At 37.2% G+C, this 19,469-nt stretch overlaps 1 protein-coding gene across 1 annotated transcript in view; it reads left to right on the top strand.

Annotated features, from left to right (window-relative positions):
- Positions 1-19,469, top strand: part of COL24A1 (collagen type XXIV alpha 1 chain) — a 304,137-nt gene that overhangs the window by 119,994 nt on the left and 164,674 nt on the right. The window contains exons 21-23 of the mRNA XM_036348461.1: positions 1,159-1,203; positions 7,142-7,195; positions 8,547-8,591. Of these exons, the coding sequence (XP_036204354.1) occupies positions 1,159-1,203; positions 7,142-7,195; positions 8,547-8,591 (144 nt within the window). The remainder of the gene's footprint in view (positions 1-1,158; positions 1,204-7,141; positions 7,196-8,546; positions 8,592-19,469) is intronic.

Below are 19,469 nucleotides of genomic sequence, written 5' to 3'. Positions count from 1 at the left end.
TATTTATGTCCATTTTATATTTGTGACCCAATAAATTATGTTTTTATTAAATTGTGAATCAAGCAAAATGTTTTTTAACTAAATAAGAATATATAATTCTAGGAAGGTCTGTATATATTCTTCAAATGTGCTAACATAAACTTTTATTTGAAGGTAAAAAATCAGTATACTAATATTTAGAAAACATGTCAATAAATGGAATAAAAACTGTTATTACTTTTTTATTTTCTTAAAGAATAATGTATAAAAATTTAGCTTAAGGAATTTCTTGACCTGGCTAGTGTGGCTCAGTCGGTTGGCACATCATTCTATGCAATGGAAGGTCTCGGGTTCGATTCTTGGTCAGGTTACATACCCAGGTTGTGGGTTTAATACCTGGTCAAAGTGCATATGGGAGCTATCTGAATGTTTGTCTCTCACATTGATGTTTCTCTTGCTCTCTCTTCCTCTCTCTCTAACATCAATAAAAACATATCCTCGTGTGAGGATTAAAGAAAATTATTTTTCTATGCTCCTCCATTCTCTATTCACCTATACAGTTTTTGTATGCACAGATTTTATATTTTATGAAACTATAACTAATTTGACCCCAAGAATATTGGACCTGTAAATTATTCAAGAAGAAACTCTGGACATTAGCCCCATTTGGGTATGATTCTATATATCTTTGTATCTCTGTGGCTTAAGATAGAACTAAGACTCAAAAAGATATTTGTTGAATGAATGAAATGCCAAGTGCAAACATATTCTGTACCAATAATTTTTAATATACAAATGCATATTGATTCTATTAAAAACTTATTTGAGTTCCTCTTTGTATCAGAGAGATATTGAGTTCAAGAAAGTAAAGGTAATCCTTAATTCATGTCTTAGTGATTCTGAATCCTAATTTTGTTATACTCTAATCATTTTCACTGTTATTCACTCTCATTTTTCTATATATAACTTATATCATCCACTAATTTAAAAATAATCCAACAGTACATGTCTCTTTTAGAGTAGATGTGGGGTTTTAAAAAAAATTAAAATACAAAAAAAATCACAGAATTATTTTCATCATGTCTCAAAATGAGCTTCAGATTTCAAAATAAATAGAGAGAATAGGATTTATATTTTTAATACTTATTTTAGGCCATGATATGTTCTGATTTTTTTAAGGGAGAAGAAGGACCAATGGGACCCGTTGGAGAACTGGGGCCACGAGTAAGTATCGTATAAATAATTTTCAAAAAAAAAAGTTAAAAAGGGGACAAATGTAGTACTTTCAACAATAAAGATTTTTTTAAGTGTTCCTCTTAAAACAACTATTCTATGAATGTTTTTCAATAACACCAAATTTTGTTATAGCAAAGGATAAAAATGAAAACAAATTATAGCCAAACAATGCCCCCAAATAAAATAGGCCTGGTCACACCCAACTGCCCTCCCCTGCCGGCCCAATCGCCCCCAACAGTCAGACATCCCTCAAGCGGTCCCAGATTGGAGAGGGTGCAGGCCGGGCTGAGGGACAGCCCCCCCCCCCTCCTGTGCACAAATTTCATGCACTGAGCCTCTAATTGTGTGTGTGTGTGTGTGTGTGTGTGTGTGTGTGTGTGGCCACTATTCCATTGAGGAAAAAAAGATTTTTTTATTTTATCTTTTTGTGAGGAGAGTTATATAACAAAAACACTATTGCTATTTAAGTTCAGTATAATTGATCCTAAAGTTTACTTCCCTAGAAAACAGGGGAACCATGTTCACCTCTTTTCTACCCAGACTTAATATTTATTAGTATTGTTGCTTCTATTGGTTAAAGATCAATTTAGGGCTAGTATTGCTCTAAGTATATCACATGACATCATCTCTAATCCTAAAAAGAACCCTGCAGGATATTGTCTGCATTTTTAGATATGAAAATAAGGCCTTCATATTATATTCTTTTGTTAATTCTTTATTTTTTAAAGTATTACATGAGTCTCCTTTTTCTCCCCATTGACCTCTCCCCCACCACCCCCTTGCCCAAGCACATGCCCTCACCCCCCTACTGTCTGTGTCCATTGGTTTTGCTCATATGCATGCACACAAGTCCTTTTGTTGTTCTCTTACCCCCTCATCCTTTCCCCTGCCCCCACCTTCCCTCATAGGTTGTACAGCCGTATTTTAAGCACAACATGCTCAAGATAAATCTAATATGACAGAACTTACACAGGACCAGAAGTGACGATTCCAAGCCTGAAGTACTTGATTTAAAGAGATTGTAAATGTGCTAATATCAGATTCCTGTGAGAGTCATTTCACTTTATAGATATGATGTGTTACTATTTCTTAATATACTGCAGTGCCTGAGTATCGCATTATTACAGAGGAAAGAAATATTATCAGTAAAGCCTTTTTCAAATAGTGTGAATAAAATATAGTATAATTTTTTGTAAATGTCATAGATCTAATAATTTATATTCTTTTTTTAAAATATATTTTATTGATTTTTTACAGAGAGGAAGGGAGAGAGATAGAGAGTTAGAAACATCGATGAGAGAGAAACATCGATCAGCCGCCTCCTGCACATCTCCTACTGGGGATGTGCCCGCAACCCAGGTACATGCCCTTGACCGGAATCGAACCTGGGACTTTTCAGTCCGCAGGCCGACGCTCTATCCACTGAGCCAAACCGGTTTTGGCAATAATTTATATTCTTAATGATATCTTTCTGCTGTATTTTCAAGTTCATTAGAAAGCAATTGATATTTAACAATAATAGTATGATTTGTTTATACTTTATTCTACTTTCTGCTCAGTGAGAAACCATTAGAAAATTTCAAGCAAGGTAGAGGCAAAACTTAGAACAACCTAAGTCCTAAGTATAATATTAATTAGCTAAAATCTTTAGATGTAGTCAAAGTGGAATGAGAGCCAGGGGGTTGTTTTGTTTGTTGTATTTTAAGAAAGAAAAATATGAGAGTATTTGTTAATGAGTAGGAATAATAAAATCCAAATCTATAATGCCTAGTAGATATTATAAATTAGTGTTCTATTTAGCAATCTCCTCCCATATTGTTTCTAGTCCTAGATTTGCATTTGTCACACACATTGGTTGAGACATAGTGATATCCTTAATCAAATCTTGTATAATCAGGATCAGTTATATATTAGAAACCACATACTATAGATTAATGTCCACAATATCTGGGATATTGACTTTCTCTCTTTCAGTGACCTTATCTTTTACTATTTTCAGCTACTAACTGCTATGGTCATATCCTTTACCACATCATTACCAGTAACAACAACCTCTCCTTATTTTCCATTTCAAACTACTCACTGCCCAATCATCTACTTTCTTTCTAGTATATTCTTTTTTGTAAACCACCCCAACATTACCTATAGGAATTTCAATCCAATAACCCTATTGCCATTCCATTATTCTTTATCTCTGCCATGACTTCACAGCATTTCTCATCATGCTTAAAACATTATAATTATCCCTTTGTTTATATTCAGAATTCTCTTTCCATATTCATTTACTTTTACTTATTTACATTATTATTTTACTAGAGGCCCAGTGCACAAACTCATGCACAGGTAGGGTCTGGCCTGTCCACCCGGCCCCCCCACCATCAGGGCTGATCAGGCTGGGCTGGCCAGGGGGAGGGGATGTGGGATGAGGGGGACAATAGGGGACAGGGCTGGTCAGGGGAAGGAGCTTCGGTGCTTGGCGGGGCGGCCCCGCCCCCTGGTCAAACTCCCGGTCGAACTCCCAGTTGAGGGAACAATTTGCATATTATCCTTTTATTATATAGGACTAGAGGCCCGGTGCACAAAAATTTGTGCACTCGGGGGGAAGGGGGGGTCCCTCAGCCCGGCCTGTGCCCTCTCGCAGTCTGGGACCCCTCGGGAGATAATGACCTGCTGGCTTAGGCCTGCTCCCGGGTGGCAAAGGACAGGCCCAATCCCTAGGTGCAGCCCCTGGTCGGGCTCAGAGCAGGGCCGATTGGGGAGCTGGGGCGCCGCCCCTGTCATGCACAGAGCAAGGAGGATCGGAGGTTGCGATGCCACCCTCAGTCACGCTCAGGGTAGGGCTGATTGGGGGGTTGGGGCACCGCCCCCTGTCACACCCAAGGCAGGGTCGATGGGGAGGTTGCGGTGCCACCCCCTGTCACGCACAGAGCAGGGCCAATCAGGGGGTTGGGGCGCCACCACTGTCACACTCAGGGCAGGGCCGATGGGGAGGTTATGGCTCTACCCCGTCACACACAGAGCGGGGGGGGGGGGTGGGTTGGGGCGCCACACCCTGTCACACACAGAGCAGGGCCGATCAGGGGGTTGGAGCGCCGCACCCTGTCACACACAGAGCCGCAGGGCGATCAGGGTGTTGGGGAGCTCTCCCCTATCAGGCACAGAGCAGGGCTGATCAGGGGGTTGGGGCGCCTTCCGCTGTCATGAACAGAGCAGGGCCGATAGGGAGGTTGTGGCCCCGCCCCCTGTCACACACAGAGCCACAGGGCGATCAGGGGGTTTGGGCGCTGCCCCCTGTCACGCTTATCCCGGTGTCGGGAGGCCTCTCGGCTCTGCTGATTCCGGTGCTGGGAGGCATATTACCCTTTTACTATATAGGATAGAGGCCTGGTGCACGTGTGGGGGCCGGCTGGTTTGCCCTGAAGGGTGTCCTGGATCAGGGTGTGGGTCCCCACCTGGGTGCCTGGCCAGCCTGGGTGAGGGGATGATGGCTGTTTTCAGGCTGGCGGGTGACAGAAGCTCCCAACCGCTCCTTTTTTTCTTTCTTTTTTCATTCTGGGCCAGCTTTAGCTCTGGCTCCAGCTCTGAGGCTTCTGCTGCTAAAAGCAGGTATCTGGTTTGTTTCGGTTCTATAATCGAAACAATGTATAACTCCAGCTCTGTGATCCCGGCTCGCTGAAAGCAGGTTTCTGGGGTTTTGTTTAGCTTCTATATTTGTAACAATGTTTCAAACTGCAGGCTCAGAGGCCAGCAAGGCAGGCGGGGAACGTTGGTTTCCTCCGTCACTGAAGCAAGCAAGCCTCATGTTAGTTTCAAGCTACCTGGCTGCCGGCCGCCATCTTGGCTGGCAGTTAATTTGCATATCTCACTGATTAGCCAATGGGAAGGGCACCGTTCGTATGCTAATTTCCATGTTTCTCTTTCATTAGATAGGATACTTTCTCTTTCCTCAACTTGATTTGTTTCTTTCTTGTTCCCATACTCAGCCCTTTATCATGCATCCTACTTCTCTGAGAAGACGAAGTAATTAGAAGAGATCTTCCAAAAGTGTCTACCATAGCTTCTATTCACTTCCCTGTCTCTATGCCATTTACTCTGCCTTCTCTTGTTATTGTGGACAAACACACCACTTTCCTAGCAAGGGCCAAAGCTTCCTCTTGCTTATTGCATACATTGTCCTCTTGCCTATTGAAGAACATTGATCTAGCAATTCTCCCCGTTCTCTCCTGCATTTTAATTTTGTTCCCTCTAATGTATCAACCTTATCAGAATATAAACATACCATTATTTCTTCCAGCTTAAAAATAAAAATAAAACTTGTATTGATTCCAGTTTTCCTTCCAGGTATTATCTTTCTCTACTTCCCTTTTCAGTAAAACGTCTCAAAGATATTGCCTATATATGTTCTTTCCAATTTCTCTCCTCACCCTATCTACTAAGACCATTCTTGTCCCCACTACTCCAAAACAAAAGATGATCTTATGGAGGTCATCATTGACCCCTCTGTTGCTGAATTCAATGGTCATTTCTTAATCTTCATATTACTCATTACTTAATCTTCAGAATTTTATTAGATCAGTCTCTTCTTCTGGAAACATTTTCTTCACTTGCATGCTCTTCCTCCAGATTCTCTGGCGGAAAATTTGCATATTTGTCTAATTTATTCAAATTTTAAATTGTGGAGTGTCCCAGGGCTTTATTTGTGGATTTCTCCTTTTTATCTATATTCAGATAAACTGGTCCAGTCTTATGGCTTTTACAAACCATCAAAATGCTGGTGATTTTCAAAATTGTATGTTTAGATCAGAACCTTCTACCCCCTGAACTCTAGACTTGTATTACTACCACGTGATCTCTGCACTGAGATGTTTAAAAAGACTATCAAACTGATATGTCCATAACTGAGCTTCCAATTTACCCTCCAAACCTGTTCTTGCAACAATCTTCCCCATTTTATTAGGTCCCTTATTCGGATTTATAAATCTTGAGTTCATTCTTGACTTTTCCCTTTTTCTCACCTTTCACACATGACCTAGCAACAATTCCTGGAAGATCCACATTCAAACTATATACAGAACCTTGCCACTTCTCAAAGCCTTATTCTCTGTTACCACCTGATCTGTGCCATTGTCATATCTCATTTGAATTATTGCAGTAGACTCCTCTTTGAACTCCCCATTTATCCTCTTGAATTAAATTGATCCTGTTAAAACTTAGATCATGGCACTTCTCTTTTCAAAGCTTGTCTAAGGCTTCCTGTCTGACTCAGAGTAAAAGCTAAAGTCCTTACTGAGACTACCAGGCCCTACATGAGCTGGTTTCCCATCTGCCATTCCCTTCTTTGGCCTTGTCTTCTTACTGACCTTCTCTCTTATTCTGCTCCAGCCGTATTGACTCTTCATGATTTTACCAACACGCCAGGCACATTCTTGCCTCTAGCTTTGCCCATGCTCATTTCCTCTGCTTGGAATGCTCTTCTCTCCGCTATCCACACAACGTATCCCTTTCTTCAAACCTTTACTCAGTGCCACCTTCTCAGTGAGGTCTTCTCTGGTAATTTTATTTTAAAAATTTAACAAAACTCCCACATCAGTTTATATCTCCCTCCCTTACTTAATTTTGTGTCCTTCACATTTACCACTACCTAACAGACTATATATTTTACTTATTTTTAAAATTATGCATCCTCACTAAAATGTAAGCTCTATGAAGGCAGGTATGTTTAGTGCCTCCTCAATCCCCAGGCCCTAGAACTGTGCAGGGCGCATAGTAGACAGACATTATAGAATGAAGGGGCAACCTATATTATAAAATACAATTATCAAATAATTTTCTTGTATCTCATAGAATAGTCTGAATTTTATAAATCTTAGGAAACTTTAAACGATGAAAATGATTAAAGTTATCTTTTTTTTCTGTTCTCTTCTAGGGAAAACCAGGTCAAAAGGGATATATAGGTGAACCAGGACCAGAAGGCTTAAAGGTAAAGCAAATGGCTTTATTACCAGTTACAAAGTGTAATTTTCAAAAAGATAATATTATTACTTTTATAAAATGTACACATGTTGAAAGATTTTATTCAATTCATTAATAAATGAGAGAACCAGTGATATGTTAAAAACTGGTTCTAAGAGCATTTGAGACACTATATATTATAATTACTACATCATTTTTCAATTCACACCAGCCAGTTACAAATGCTAAGTAGCTACATATTAGTGGCTACTGTATTGTTCAATGCAGTTTAACCATTTACTACTCCACATTGTAATAAATTATTAATTTTTAGACAGCAATTGATAATTTGTTCTCCTGTTTCTATAAATAAAACATATACTCCTGTCAGACTAACTATGTGAAACACCCTGAACTTGATCTTCTACCTGTCGTTAATATATCTATGCCTCTGTTCAGCCTTTGTTCACGCCATATCTCACCATCAAAAATGGCTGTTCTCATCACCAGTGTAAATATCACCTCTTCTTCAGGGCCCAACTCAAATGTAGTTTCATAATTCATTATTTGAAATCGTTAATGTTTGGATTTTCAGAGATACTGTGGTCATTATACTGTATTTTACCTAACATGCCAATAGGCTATGGTCAGCACACCATAGTTAGACACATGAATATTTCTGTGGTGAACTGTCAAGATGTTCAGATTTATCAGAATAAATCAACACTATAATAAACAGCCTGACTCAGATCAGGTAAAGGATTGCTGCCAAATAAATTCAGGTTAGGACACATTTGTCACCAAGTTGTGAAAAACTGGGTTTTCAGAGCTTTAGGGACTGTGAATTATGATTATAAACATAACATTACTTCTCCAGTGAAGTCAGCTCTAACTCCACCAGCCCACAGCATGCCTGTTCCTATGATGCCCTTTGCTACTTATGTGTGGCATATATTCTGTTCTTCTGGGAGATACCTAATTTTCTGAAGCAAATAGAGCATTCCTGTGGGCAAGGGCTTTGTTTGTATTCTTTTTAACATTTTCCACAGTGCCTACCATCTGCCTTTTGCAGAGTATATCTCAATAAATATTTTATTTTTTAAATTTTATTTGTAGAAGTGGTTAAAAATTGATTAAAAGTCCTTACTGGAAGAATGTAGCTTAAGAAAATAGGTTATTACTACTTGAATGAAAATAGAGTCATGTTCCATAAAAAAGCTGTCTAGTGAACTGTCAACCTAGTTTTGAATAACTGAGATTTCTTTTGCCTTTTTCTATGTTATAACTAGATAATTACATTAAAATGAAAACATAAGTAATGCATGAATAATCTTGTTTGAAAAATAGTCAATTTTGCAACTTTATATTTGTATTAATAGGGAGAAGTGGGAGATCAAGGAAACATTGGAAAGATTGGTGAAACAGTAAGTTTACTTTATGCTGATCCTACTTTTATATTTCAATTATCTGTAAGCATTTTTAGGAATCACGTTAGCCATGATTAGTACTTATAAAATTCAGAACAAAAAATTCCACAAATTTAAACTCACTTGTGCTGTGACAAATAAAACCTACTGTATAAGAGAGAAATAAGGGAAAACATAGTGACTAACATTTTCATCCAAATATAAATTATATTTATGATCTCAGGAGCATTCTTGTTTCTAATAAGTGGTCTTTAATTTTAGTTCTGATCATATTTTGAGCTAAATTTGACCTTAACATTTTTCATTATTAAAGAGTTACAAGTTATCAAACCATAAAAATAGTCTAATAGTTTGAAGATACCTTTCTGTATATTTGAAAGATGGAATGAACCAAGAGGTAATGAGGTAGAATGCATATTATAATTTATTTCCTCAACAAATGTTTTACTTTTAAAAATTTACATTACTGCAGAAGTAGGAGGATTCATGTTGTATTTGAATCAGATAGGCTACAAGTAATTTTATTTTATACAATGGATAAAGCTAGCTAAAATATTCTCTAACAAATGAACCTATTTAACATATATAAAGTACTATGTTAAATTAATGCAATTTTTAATTTATTTACATAGTGAGCTGGGTTGTCACAAAGCAAGTGATACCATTTAATAGATTAAATGAGCAAATTCAAGTCCTTATAACCTATCTTATGACTTAAATAAAAATAAAATTTTAAAAGTTATTTTGTAAGCTTCAGTAATTAATCATATTTTCTTGTCTTATTGTAAAACAACAATACATTTCTTATACTCTTAATTGTTATCATTACTTATTAATAAAAATAAGGAGAAGATCCATTTACTCTTAAAAGATCATTGCCATACCAATGAATTCTGAATACCTGAAGGTGAACTTTTTGTACTTGTTTTTACTGAGAAGGGAAATTTCAATGGAGTATTTGTATCAATTGGATTTTTCAAGGCTTCTCATCAATTATTATAACTCACATTTCTCCAAGGTTGCTCAAAGAAATTAAATGCTGCCATTTTTTAATTGCTTAAAAAATATATATAAACTAGAGAGACCTGGTGCACTGATTTGTGTACCAGTGGTGTCCTTCGGCCTGGCCTGCGGGGATCGGGCTGAAACAGGCTCTCCAACATCCCCTGAGGGGTCCTGAATTGCGAGAGAGCACAGGCCAGGTCGAGCGACCCCCACCCATGCACGATCGAGGCCGGGGAGGGACCGCAGGAGGGCTCCAGGGCGTGTCTGGCCCATGTCGCTCAGTCCTGATCAGGGCCAGCTGAGGAGGGACTGCAGGAGGTTGGCCAGCTGGGGAGGGACCAGGGGAGGGCTCCCAGGCATGTCTGGCCCATCTTGCCCAGTCCTGATTGGCCAGACCCCAGCAGCAAGCTAACCTACCAGTCAGAGTGTCTGCCCCTGGTGGTCAGTGCACCTCATAGTGACTGGTCTAATGGTCGAATGAATGGTTGGACACTTAACATATTAGGCTTTTAATATATAGGGCTAGAATTAATAGCTAAAGTTAAAATACCAATGGAGAGAATCTTTTCTTAACAACTATCAGACTCCTGTGTTATTTACTTAATAGTATTGCTCTAATTCCACATAGTGTAAGAACCCATTGCCAGTGCTATCCAAAGAGAAACTAGACCACACAGGCAGTAGATTTATGTTATTGGAGGGAAATTAACATTTATTGATCATTTGCTATGTGCCAGGCATAATGCCAAGTGATGTGTTATATTATAGCAGTTTACTTAATTCTCAAACAATTTGAAAAGACACATTTGGTTATTCCAGTTTTTTAAATGAGGATACTGATGCACACTAAGCAACCTGTTTAATGTTACATAGCTAATAAATTGCAGAATTGAGATATAAACCCAGAGCTCCAAACTCCAAATCCAAAGCATTATACCACACTGGCAACTTCCCCCACCCCCCGCCATCTTTATTGATGTATATTTGACAAATAAAATTGTAAGATATAGTGTAGGTGATGATTTGATACATGTATACTTTGTGAAATGAGGCCCCCTCAAGTCAATTAACATAAATGGGGATATTTTAATGTTAGTTGAATAACCACTTGGCCTAAATGTTATAGAGAGGTTTTAAGTTTCAGATAAATTATCAACACAAAGGGACCTTTCCAAGTTTGAGATTCCATCTTTCTCATTAAAGATGGGAGATAAAGGCTTTTTATCTTAGCCACTTTAGTGGCTATTTTGAGTTAATGAATACATATAAAATGCCTGAAGACTATTTTTGGATCTAGTAAGTAACAACTTTTATTTTATTAGTTTCAAAATCTTAGAAGCATAGTTCATCTAATCCAGAATTCTGTTAAAACAAAACTCTCTCGAGATATTGAAAGATATGGTTGCACTTCATAACATCAATCTTATGATTTGGGGATATCTAAGTTTATTTGTAACCACATAGCTAGATTTAACTTTTCCCAGTCCTTCTGTACAGGCATTTAATTGCCTTTAACTGGATCTCTCCAGTTTTATTTATTTTTTTCTAGATTTATACAAATTAGAAGCCAATTTACAGTAGAGTATGCCACATACAGCAATCCCATCTACATTTCATGTCTGTATACCCCTTAAATTCATTTACTATAGGTGAAGAATTAATTTCTATAACTATGCCCTAAATAATTCTCTGATTTCAAAAGATGCCCCCCTTAGCTTCTTCATTCGAGCATTCTTTTTTTTTTTAATAAGCTGGAATTATCCCACCTTAACTGCTAGTCCTCTCTGTCTTTAACTTTCTAGGCTGAAAGTATTTGAAGAGCTGTAGAAGAGAAAATAATGTACTTTTTCAGTATTAGTCAAAAGACCAGAGTTAGGATTAGTTGATAAACATTATCAGAACAGCAAGAATATTTTAATAGCCTTTTAAACACTCAAACACACATATCCATAGAGTAATTCAACATCTTATTATTATAAGGTTTGGATGACTTTAAGTCATTTATTCAGCAGATATTTATATTTAGGCACATTTAGTGAACATATGATCCCTGCCTTCATGAAACTTACATGGTCTATTAGAAGTTTGACAAGAATTAAATAATCACATAAAGAAGTATATTATTATAAACTGTGACACATTTTATAGGAGGAAAGTGTAAGGAACGAGGGTGCCAAATTTGGTTCCGGAGATGAGAAAAGACAATTTTAAGGAAATGACACAACAAGTTGCAACCATAAAGAAGAGGAAAGGCTGAAACCGGTTTGGCTCAGTGGATAGAGCGTCGGCCTGCGGACTGAGAGGTCCCGGGTTCGATTCCGGTCAAGGGCATGTACCGGGGTTGCGGGCACATCCCCAGTAGGAGATGTGCAGGAGGCAGCTGATCGATGTTTCTCTCTCATCGATGTTTCTAACTCTCTATCTCTCTCCCTTTCTCTCTGTAAAAAATCAATAAAATATATTAAAAAAAAAAAAGAAGAAGAAGAAGAGGAAAGACTGGGGAGAAAGAACATTCCTGGCATGTCCAATATGACATGCTTCCCACCTTTGTCACTTACCTATTTTTTTAGAAGAACTACTTAAATTCCTTAAATATTTGTTTTATCAACAGTAAATAGATGAAAATAACTACCTTGTAGAGTTTCTTGTGGGGATTAAATGTGGTAATTCACTTAAAGCCCTTCGCCTAGAGCAGGTCACATAGTAAAGTCTTCATAACTGTTAGCTGTAATGGTGGTTGTGGTTGTTATATGTAATGGGCCTAATGGGGAAGCATTTAGCTGTTTTGAGGAACTCAAAAAGAGCCAATGTGGATAGACTTTGGTGAGCCAAGGAAAAAGCAATGTGAAGTGATATTAGTTAAGGAGGCAGGAGCCAAATCATTAAGGGTCATGTTTCTTACTTTGGACTTGATCCTAAAGTAGGTGGGAAGTCATGGAAGTATTCTACTAAGTAAGCCAACGACATGACTTAATTTGTGTTTTAAGATTGCTCTGCTTACAATGGATTGGGGAGTTGGTCCATGGCTGTGAGGAGCAGAAGTAGGAGAGGGTAACCAGTTAGGATGCTGTTGCATGAGAGAGAGAGATGATTTGGGCCAAGCTGATGGCAGTGGATGTAGCAAAGTGGATATATTTGAGACATATTTGAGGTGATAATTTTGGACATAGGCTCCCAAAGTGGAAGGATTCTAGTAAGTTTCCAGCGGGTAATAGGCCTTTAATAAACTAAACTATTTATGATTTATGAGGAATATTATGGAAGCATAAGGAATTAATATACATGATTCTAAGGATAATTCCAATTCTAAGAATCTATAACTCTTTTCTGAGAATTTTATTGTTTCTAGTCTTCCTCTCGCCTGCTGATTTGTCTTCTTTGCTCTGGCTGCCCTCCAGTTTTATTATGTCTTTCTGGAGTTGGAGCAAACAGAACTAGACTAAATATTTTAGAGTTAATGGCTCCACAGCCTTCTGCATGAATGGGGTGATAACGTCTATTATGTTTTCTTTTTGTTGATACTCAAAACCACGTAAGCTTTATCCTATAGTAGTCAACTATGATGTCTTTGGGAAATGATCAGAGGCCACTTTCAGGATTCTTTTCTGGTCTGTTATTTTATATATAAAATGTAGAATTTTTTTCATAAAGTACCCTTGCTTGCATTAAGTTTTAGTGCTACTTTTCTGCCCACTTGAAAAGTTTCTTATGATTGTCTTATAGTCTGGCCACATTGATTTATCTCTTAAAATATAACCCAGATATTTGATTTTACTTCATTTATTCCTTAATTTATCAATTTAGCAAGATTTCATAAGCAATCTACTGTGTCCTCTCTGTTTTTCTGCCTGTCCTCTGGTGCGCTATTGTTTAGTAAATGACTGATGAACAGAAAGGAAGAAGAAGAGGAAAGGCCATGGATAATCCTCAAAATCAGGTACTCCACTTCTCATGACAAGACCTTTAAATTGTAGAGCTTCTGATGGCTGATTCTAAGCTGGATTATAACCATTCAAGATCAAACAGAGGTGGAGTCAGAGGAGGAAATACCAAAAAAAAAAATCATCTATTTATTGGTTACCTATTATCTTTTTAAATCTTGAGACAGCCCTTGTAATATCGTATTGCCATTCTATAAGTGAGAAAACTGAAATTTATAGCAATTATGTGATGTGTTCACATTCATACAGCTAGTGAGCAGTAGATCTGGATTTCAGATTTGCATTTTCTGCTTCCAGTTCCAAGGTTCTTTTCTGTGTGGCAAGCAATCACGAGTTTATCCTGTCTTTGAATGCAACAAAGAAGTGCATCCTTGGAAGTCAATGGTTAGAAAGATTTGGGAAAGGGCAAATTAAAATTTTACTCTGTAATCTCTTAGCCAGTGGTTCTCAACCTTGGCTGCACATTAGAATCACCTGGGGATCTTTTTAAAATCCGGATTTCTGGGCCTCATCCTCCGGAAATTCTGATTCTTTGTTACTAATGTTGTGGCCCCACCCCATAACAAACAGAATTTCCAGAGGATGAGGCCCAGAAATCAGGATTTTAAAAGATCCCCAGGTGATTCTAATGTGCAGCCAAGCTTGAGAGCCACTTTCTTAGGCAAAGCTGACAAGATATTGTGATTTCTTATAGCCAACTACAGTGAAAGACACTGGGAAACTTGGTGTGTGTTTTTTTCATTTATTTATTCTATTATTTAAAAGATATGTATTAAACACTTACTGTTTGCTATAACTAAATGCAACTAAATAAGACTTGATTCTCAAGTGATATATCATCTACAAAATGAGTGAAAAATTATACACATAGTTTCACCAAAACATTAATTCTGTTATACAAATGTTCTAAGAAAAATAAATAAAAGTTGCTTTGACTCCTACCATAGAGTTGATAAATTCTGGAATTCTTTGGCTAAAAACGTTATTCTTTTCTTCGGCAGGGATACTGCCACATGGCGCTCACAGCTTTTGAGAATATGGCAGCTCTAAATTTTTATATAGAAGGAGTCTATGGGTGGCACTTGGGTTGCAAGGGTGTGCTAAGGGACTTCCCTTAAAGCTATGGTGCAGTCTTTGATTTAAAGTCTATTTTATCTGATAAATATAGCTAGCTCTCCTTTCTTTTAGTTTCCACTTTCATGGAAGATATTGCCCTATCCCTTCATTCTCAGTCTGTGTGTGTCCTGAAAGCTGAGTTGAGTCTCTTAAAAGCAGCATGTAGTTAGACTTGCTCTTTGAAAAACCCATTTAGCTACTCTGTGTCTTTTGATTGGAGAATTTAATTCATTTGCATTTAAAGTAACTAGTGTGGACTTACTATTGCAATTTTGTTCATTATTTTGTAGTTCCTTTGTTCCTTTCTTTTTCCCTTGCTCTCTTTCTTGGTGATTTGATAATTTTCTGTAGTGGTATGCTTTGATTCCTTTCTCTTTTCCTTTGTGTATCTACTATAAGCTTTTGCTTGGTGGTTATCATGAGGGTTACATAAAACATCATATAACAGTATATTTTAATCTGATAATAACGTACCTTTGAACATATACTAAAGCTCCCTCCTCCACAAAAGATTTGTTGTTGCGGTCACCATTTGCATCTTTCTAATTGTGTATCCATTAAAAAATTTTATAGTCATAGTTATTTTTAATACTTTTGTCTTTTAACCTTTAAACTAGAGTTATAAGTTATTTACTCATCACCATCAGAGTGTTCAGAATTTTATTTACTTACCATTACCAGTGAGATTTATACTTTCATATTTAGCATCCTTTCATTTCAGCTTGAGGATTCTGTTTAATATTTCTTTTTTTAAAATATATTTTATTGATTTTTTACAGAGAAGAAGGGAGAGGGATAGAGAGTTAGAAATATCGATGAGAGAGATCGATCAGCTGCCTCCTGCACGCCCTCTACTGGGGATGTGCCCGCAACCACGGTACATGCCCTTGACCGGAATCGAACCCGGGACCCCTCAGTCCGCAGGCCGACGCTCTATCCACTGAGCCAAACCGGTTCGGCTGTTTAATATTTCTTATAAGTCTAGTCTAGTGGTGAAGAACTCCTTCAACTTTGGAAAACACTTCAATTTCTGAAGGACAGCTTTGCCAGGTAGAGTATTCTTGGTTGGCATTGTTTTTCTTTCAGCACTTTAAATATATCATCCCACTCCATTTTGCCCTGCCAAGTTTCTGCTAAAAAAATCTGTTTATAGTCTTATGGGGATTCCCTTGTATGCAGCAAGTAGATTTTTCTCTGATTACTTTTAAGACTTAACCCTTGTCTTTAGCTTTTGACAGTTTAATTATAATGTGCCTTGGTGGTAGCAAATGGCAAGAGTTTTTTATGGCTGAATAGTATTTTATTGTATACATATATACCACATTTCCTTTATTTGGTCATCCATTGATGGGCACTTAGGTTTTTTTCCATATCTTAACTATTATAAATAATGCTGTAGTGAACAAAGGGATGCAAAAATCTTTTCAAATTAATGTTTTTGTTTTCTTTGGATAAATACCTACAAGTGAAATTGGTGGATCATATGGTAGTTTTATTTTTTGTTATTTGAGGAACCTCCATACTGTTTTTCCATAATGACTGCACCAATTTACATTCCTACCAACAGCACACAAGGGTTGGCTTTTTTTCCACATCCTTCCAACATTTTTTATTTCTTCTCTTCTTCATAATAGCCATTCTAATAGGTGTGAAGTGATATTTCATTATGGTTTTGATTTGCATATTCCTGATGATTAGTGATTTTGAGCATCTTTTCATGTGCCTATTATCCATCTGTATGTCGCCTTTGGAAAAAAAATGTCTATTCATATCCTCTACCTATTTTTTAAAATAAAAGTGTCTGTTTTTGCTATTCAGTTGTATGAGGTTTCTATTTATTTTGGATGTTAACCCCTTATCAGATATATGATTTTGCAAATATTTTCTCTCATTCAGTAGGCTTTCTATTCATTTTGTTGATGATTTCTTTTGCTGTGCAGAAGCTTTCTAGTGTGAAGGAATCCCACCTATATATTTTTGCTTCTGTTGATTCCGCTTTTGGAGTCATATCAAGACCAATGTCAAGTAGTGAATATTTTAACAATATAAAAAATGATGGAAGGGGAACAAAAGGAATAAACTATTTCAAAAATGTCAATTTACTAAGAAATACAATGGACTGGGAGAAAACATAATGGAATAAATTCTTACAGCATACTTTTTAAATTACATGCTTATGAATTTCATTATGTCAGAAATATCTCAGACAACCATAGCATACATTCCTGCAAAATACCATGAAAATTCTATGATGGTGAAAAGTGTTAAGATAGGAGTTTTTATGTAGAAATGAAATACTCCTAAAGAATAGAAATGAAATACTCCTAAAGAATCCCTTTTTAAAAATATCAGAAAAATTTATAAATAGCCATTAGTCTGGATTAGAACTTTTATGTTTCAGGAAGCAGCATAGTTTAACGCCTTTTTGATAATATATCAATCTGACATGCCAGTTGAAGTTCTATCAGTTACGTTGATTTTTTTTTTTAAAGTAAGGCAATGATTTTGTTCCCCATGGCAGAATTACTAGAGGTTCTTTATTGCTAAAGTATCAGTTCTTTTTTTCCAATTGATGTCAGTAGACATGCTGACATGACATGCCCAGCATGAAAACCTGTTTGATAGTCACTTATTTTATTTTCATTGTTTCTATCTAGTATAACTTAGATAAAACTGAGAGATTGTATACATTATGAATAAGAGGATTTTGCCAATTTAGAATTCCCTTCTCGATGCCATGTATACTAACCTGCATTTCTTCTGCCTTATTGTGAACAGGGTGTTTCGTTTCGGTTTCCTGATTATCTAGCACATGCTGACATATGATAGAAATTCAGTAAATAAGTTTGGGGTCAAAATACCTAACAACCAGGTGGCAATTAGAGTCAGTTCAGTACCACACCACACGTATTTGTGGAGACTACTGTGTGCTCCTCTACATAATATAGTAGGCAAATCTAAACAATTCAGTGTCATGTAGTAGTAAGGACATGAATGTGACGGAATTTGGTCCAGTCTCCAAAGTTTTTCTTTACCTACAAGGAAATGGGGACCCATAATTGTTGAATCATCTGTTGAAGGATAACAAGGCAGTTCTATTTCTATGTTTTCAAGTTTCTCATGGAGACAGTATTAACTCAGGTTCTCTAAGATACTGGGCCAGAAGATCCCCAAGTTCACTCCCAGCTTTGATGACTCCTTAGAAGGACTCACAGGAATCAGCATATGGTCATACTCAAGACTAAGATTTATTACAGTGAAAGGATACAAAGCAAAGTCAGCAAAGGAAAAAGGCAAATGGCATGAAGTCCGAAAGAAATCAGCACAGTTTCCCAGAGTCTTCTTGTAATAGAATCACACAGCCATGAGTTGGGACTTGAAGTGTGGAATATTGTAGGAGCCCTCCCAAATCCGAGTTCTCAGAAACCAGCAAAGAGCCATTGTAAGGGCATCCATCTCTGGACTGCTGTAAACTCTTTTCTACACAGATGTGCAGATGCAGTGTTTATAAGAGGCAGTACTTGAGGAACATATAGTATCTTCCAAGTAACCAATGATTTACCAAACAGGTCATGATAAACTCTACTAGTATCCCACTGGGGATTATTTCAGGGACTTAAATATGTAGAGAGTCACTTAAACTGCCCTTGGGAAATCTCACTCTTAAAATTCAGAACCACCATAAATTGGAAGTGCTCTCTGACCTCCCTCTCTTCAAGATCCAGCTTAATCTATATCTGGTTGCCTCATAATTAGACCAACCTATGTGGCATCTGTGACAGTGGTTAGGTCAATTAGTGATGGTTTTGAGGTTCTGGTCATTAAAGGAGGAGAACACTGATCATTTTTTTCTTTTTTTCCCCCTCTATGTATTTTAGAACTCCAATTCAAGAAAAGGGTTATATAAAACCACACTCAAAGTTTTTGCTTTATAATTCCCAGTGGGCTTGCTTCTTGAATAATAACAAGGAGGAAGCCTATTTGGCTACACTTGGTGCCCCAGGTAGCTGAGAACTAGCTGATTTGCAGTCTTGGCCTCTTATTGGATAACCAAATACCTTCTCGAATTCAGCATACTTTGATAGAACTCTTCCATTATTCTTCACTTCCTCAGTAAGGAGTCATGATGTTTATATTATGAATTGAGAATTTATAAATTGTCCTTGGCAATGTTGACATATAACCTGATTAGCATTTTGAAATTATTAAGGACTCCAAAGGTCTGCACCAGAGCTTCAAACTGCTGTATAAAGAGAATCTAGGTATATTTATACAGGCCGGCCACAGTTCCCCGTGCCCTGAGTTAAGTAATGGGGAAAATGAAATGCCCAGCATGATTATACACAGGGCCACTTTGCTAACCTCTTAGAGAGAATTGGCAGTATGAGGAACCTAAGAATTCACATGGAATTTTTGTGAAATTGCTCCACCTTTTCAAACAGGCAGTGAGAGCATGATTAAGCTTCAGTATTTTCAGCACAATGCTATTATAATTATTCTCAACAGCGTATTTCAAGACCCTATTCTCTACCCATAGGGAGTTTTGTACCCGGAGGGTACTAACTTACCTAGCATATTGTACAGTGTAGCAAAACCTAAACCAAAAGTGGCTAAAAGTTAATCCTAGAGAATTAATGGGCAACATCATACACAGTCTGGAGGCACAAAATGAAGCCAAGAATAGGCCAATCACTTCGTGATGCCAAAGCTATGTAGGATAGAAACTCAGAACTAGCAGGAATAAGGGATACAAGAGGAGATCATAATGAAAAAAAAGAAAAGAAAAGAAAAGAAAAGAAAAGGAAAGAAAAGA

The sequence above is a fragment of the Myotis myotis genome, unplaced genomic scaffold, assembly GCF_014108235.1.
Source record: "Myotis myotis isolate mMyoMyo1 unplaced genomic scaffold, mMyoMyo1.p scaffold_m19_p_2, whole genome shotgun sequence".
NCBI lineage: Eukaryota > Metazoa > Chordata > Mammalia > Chiroptera > Vespertilionidae > Myotis > Myotis myotis.
Note: the sequence above shows the minus strand (reverse complement) of the source record. Positions and strands in the feature narration are given on the sequence as shown.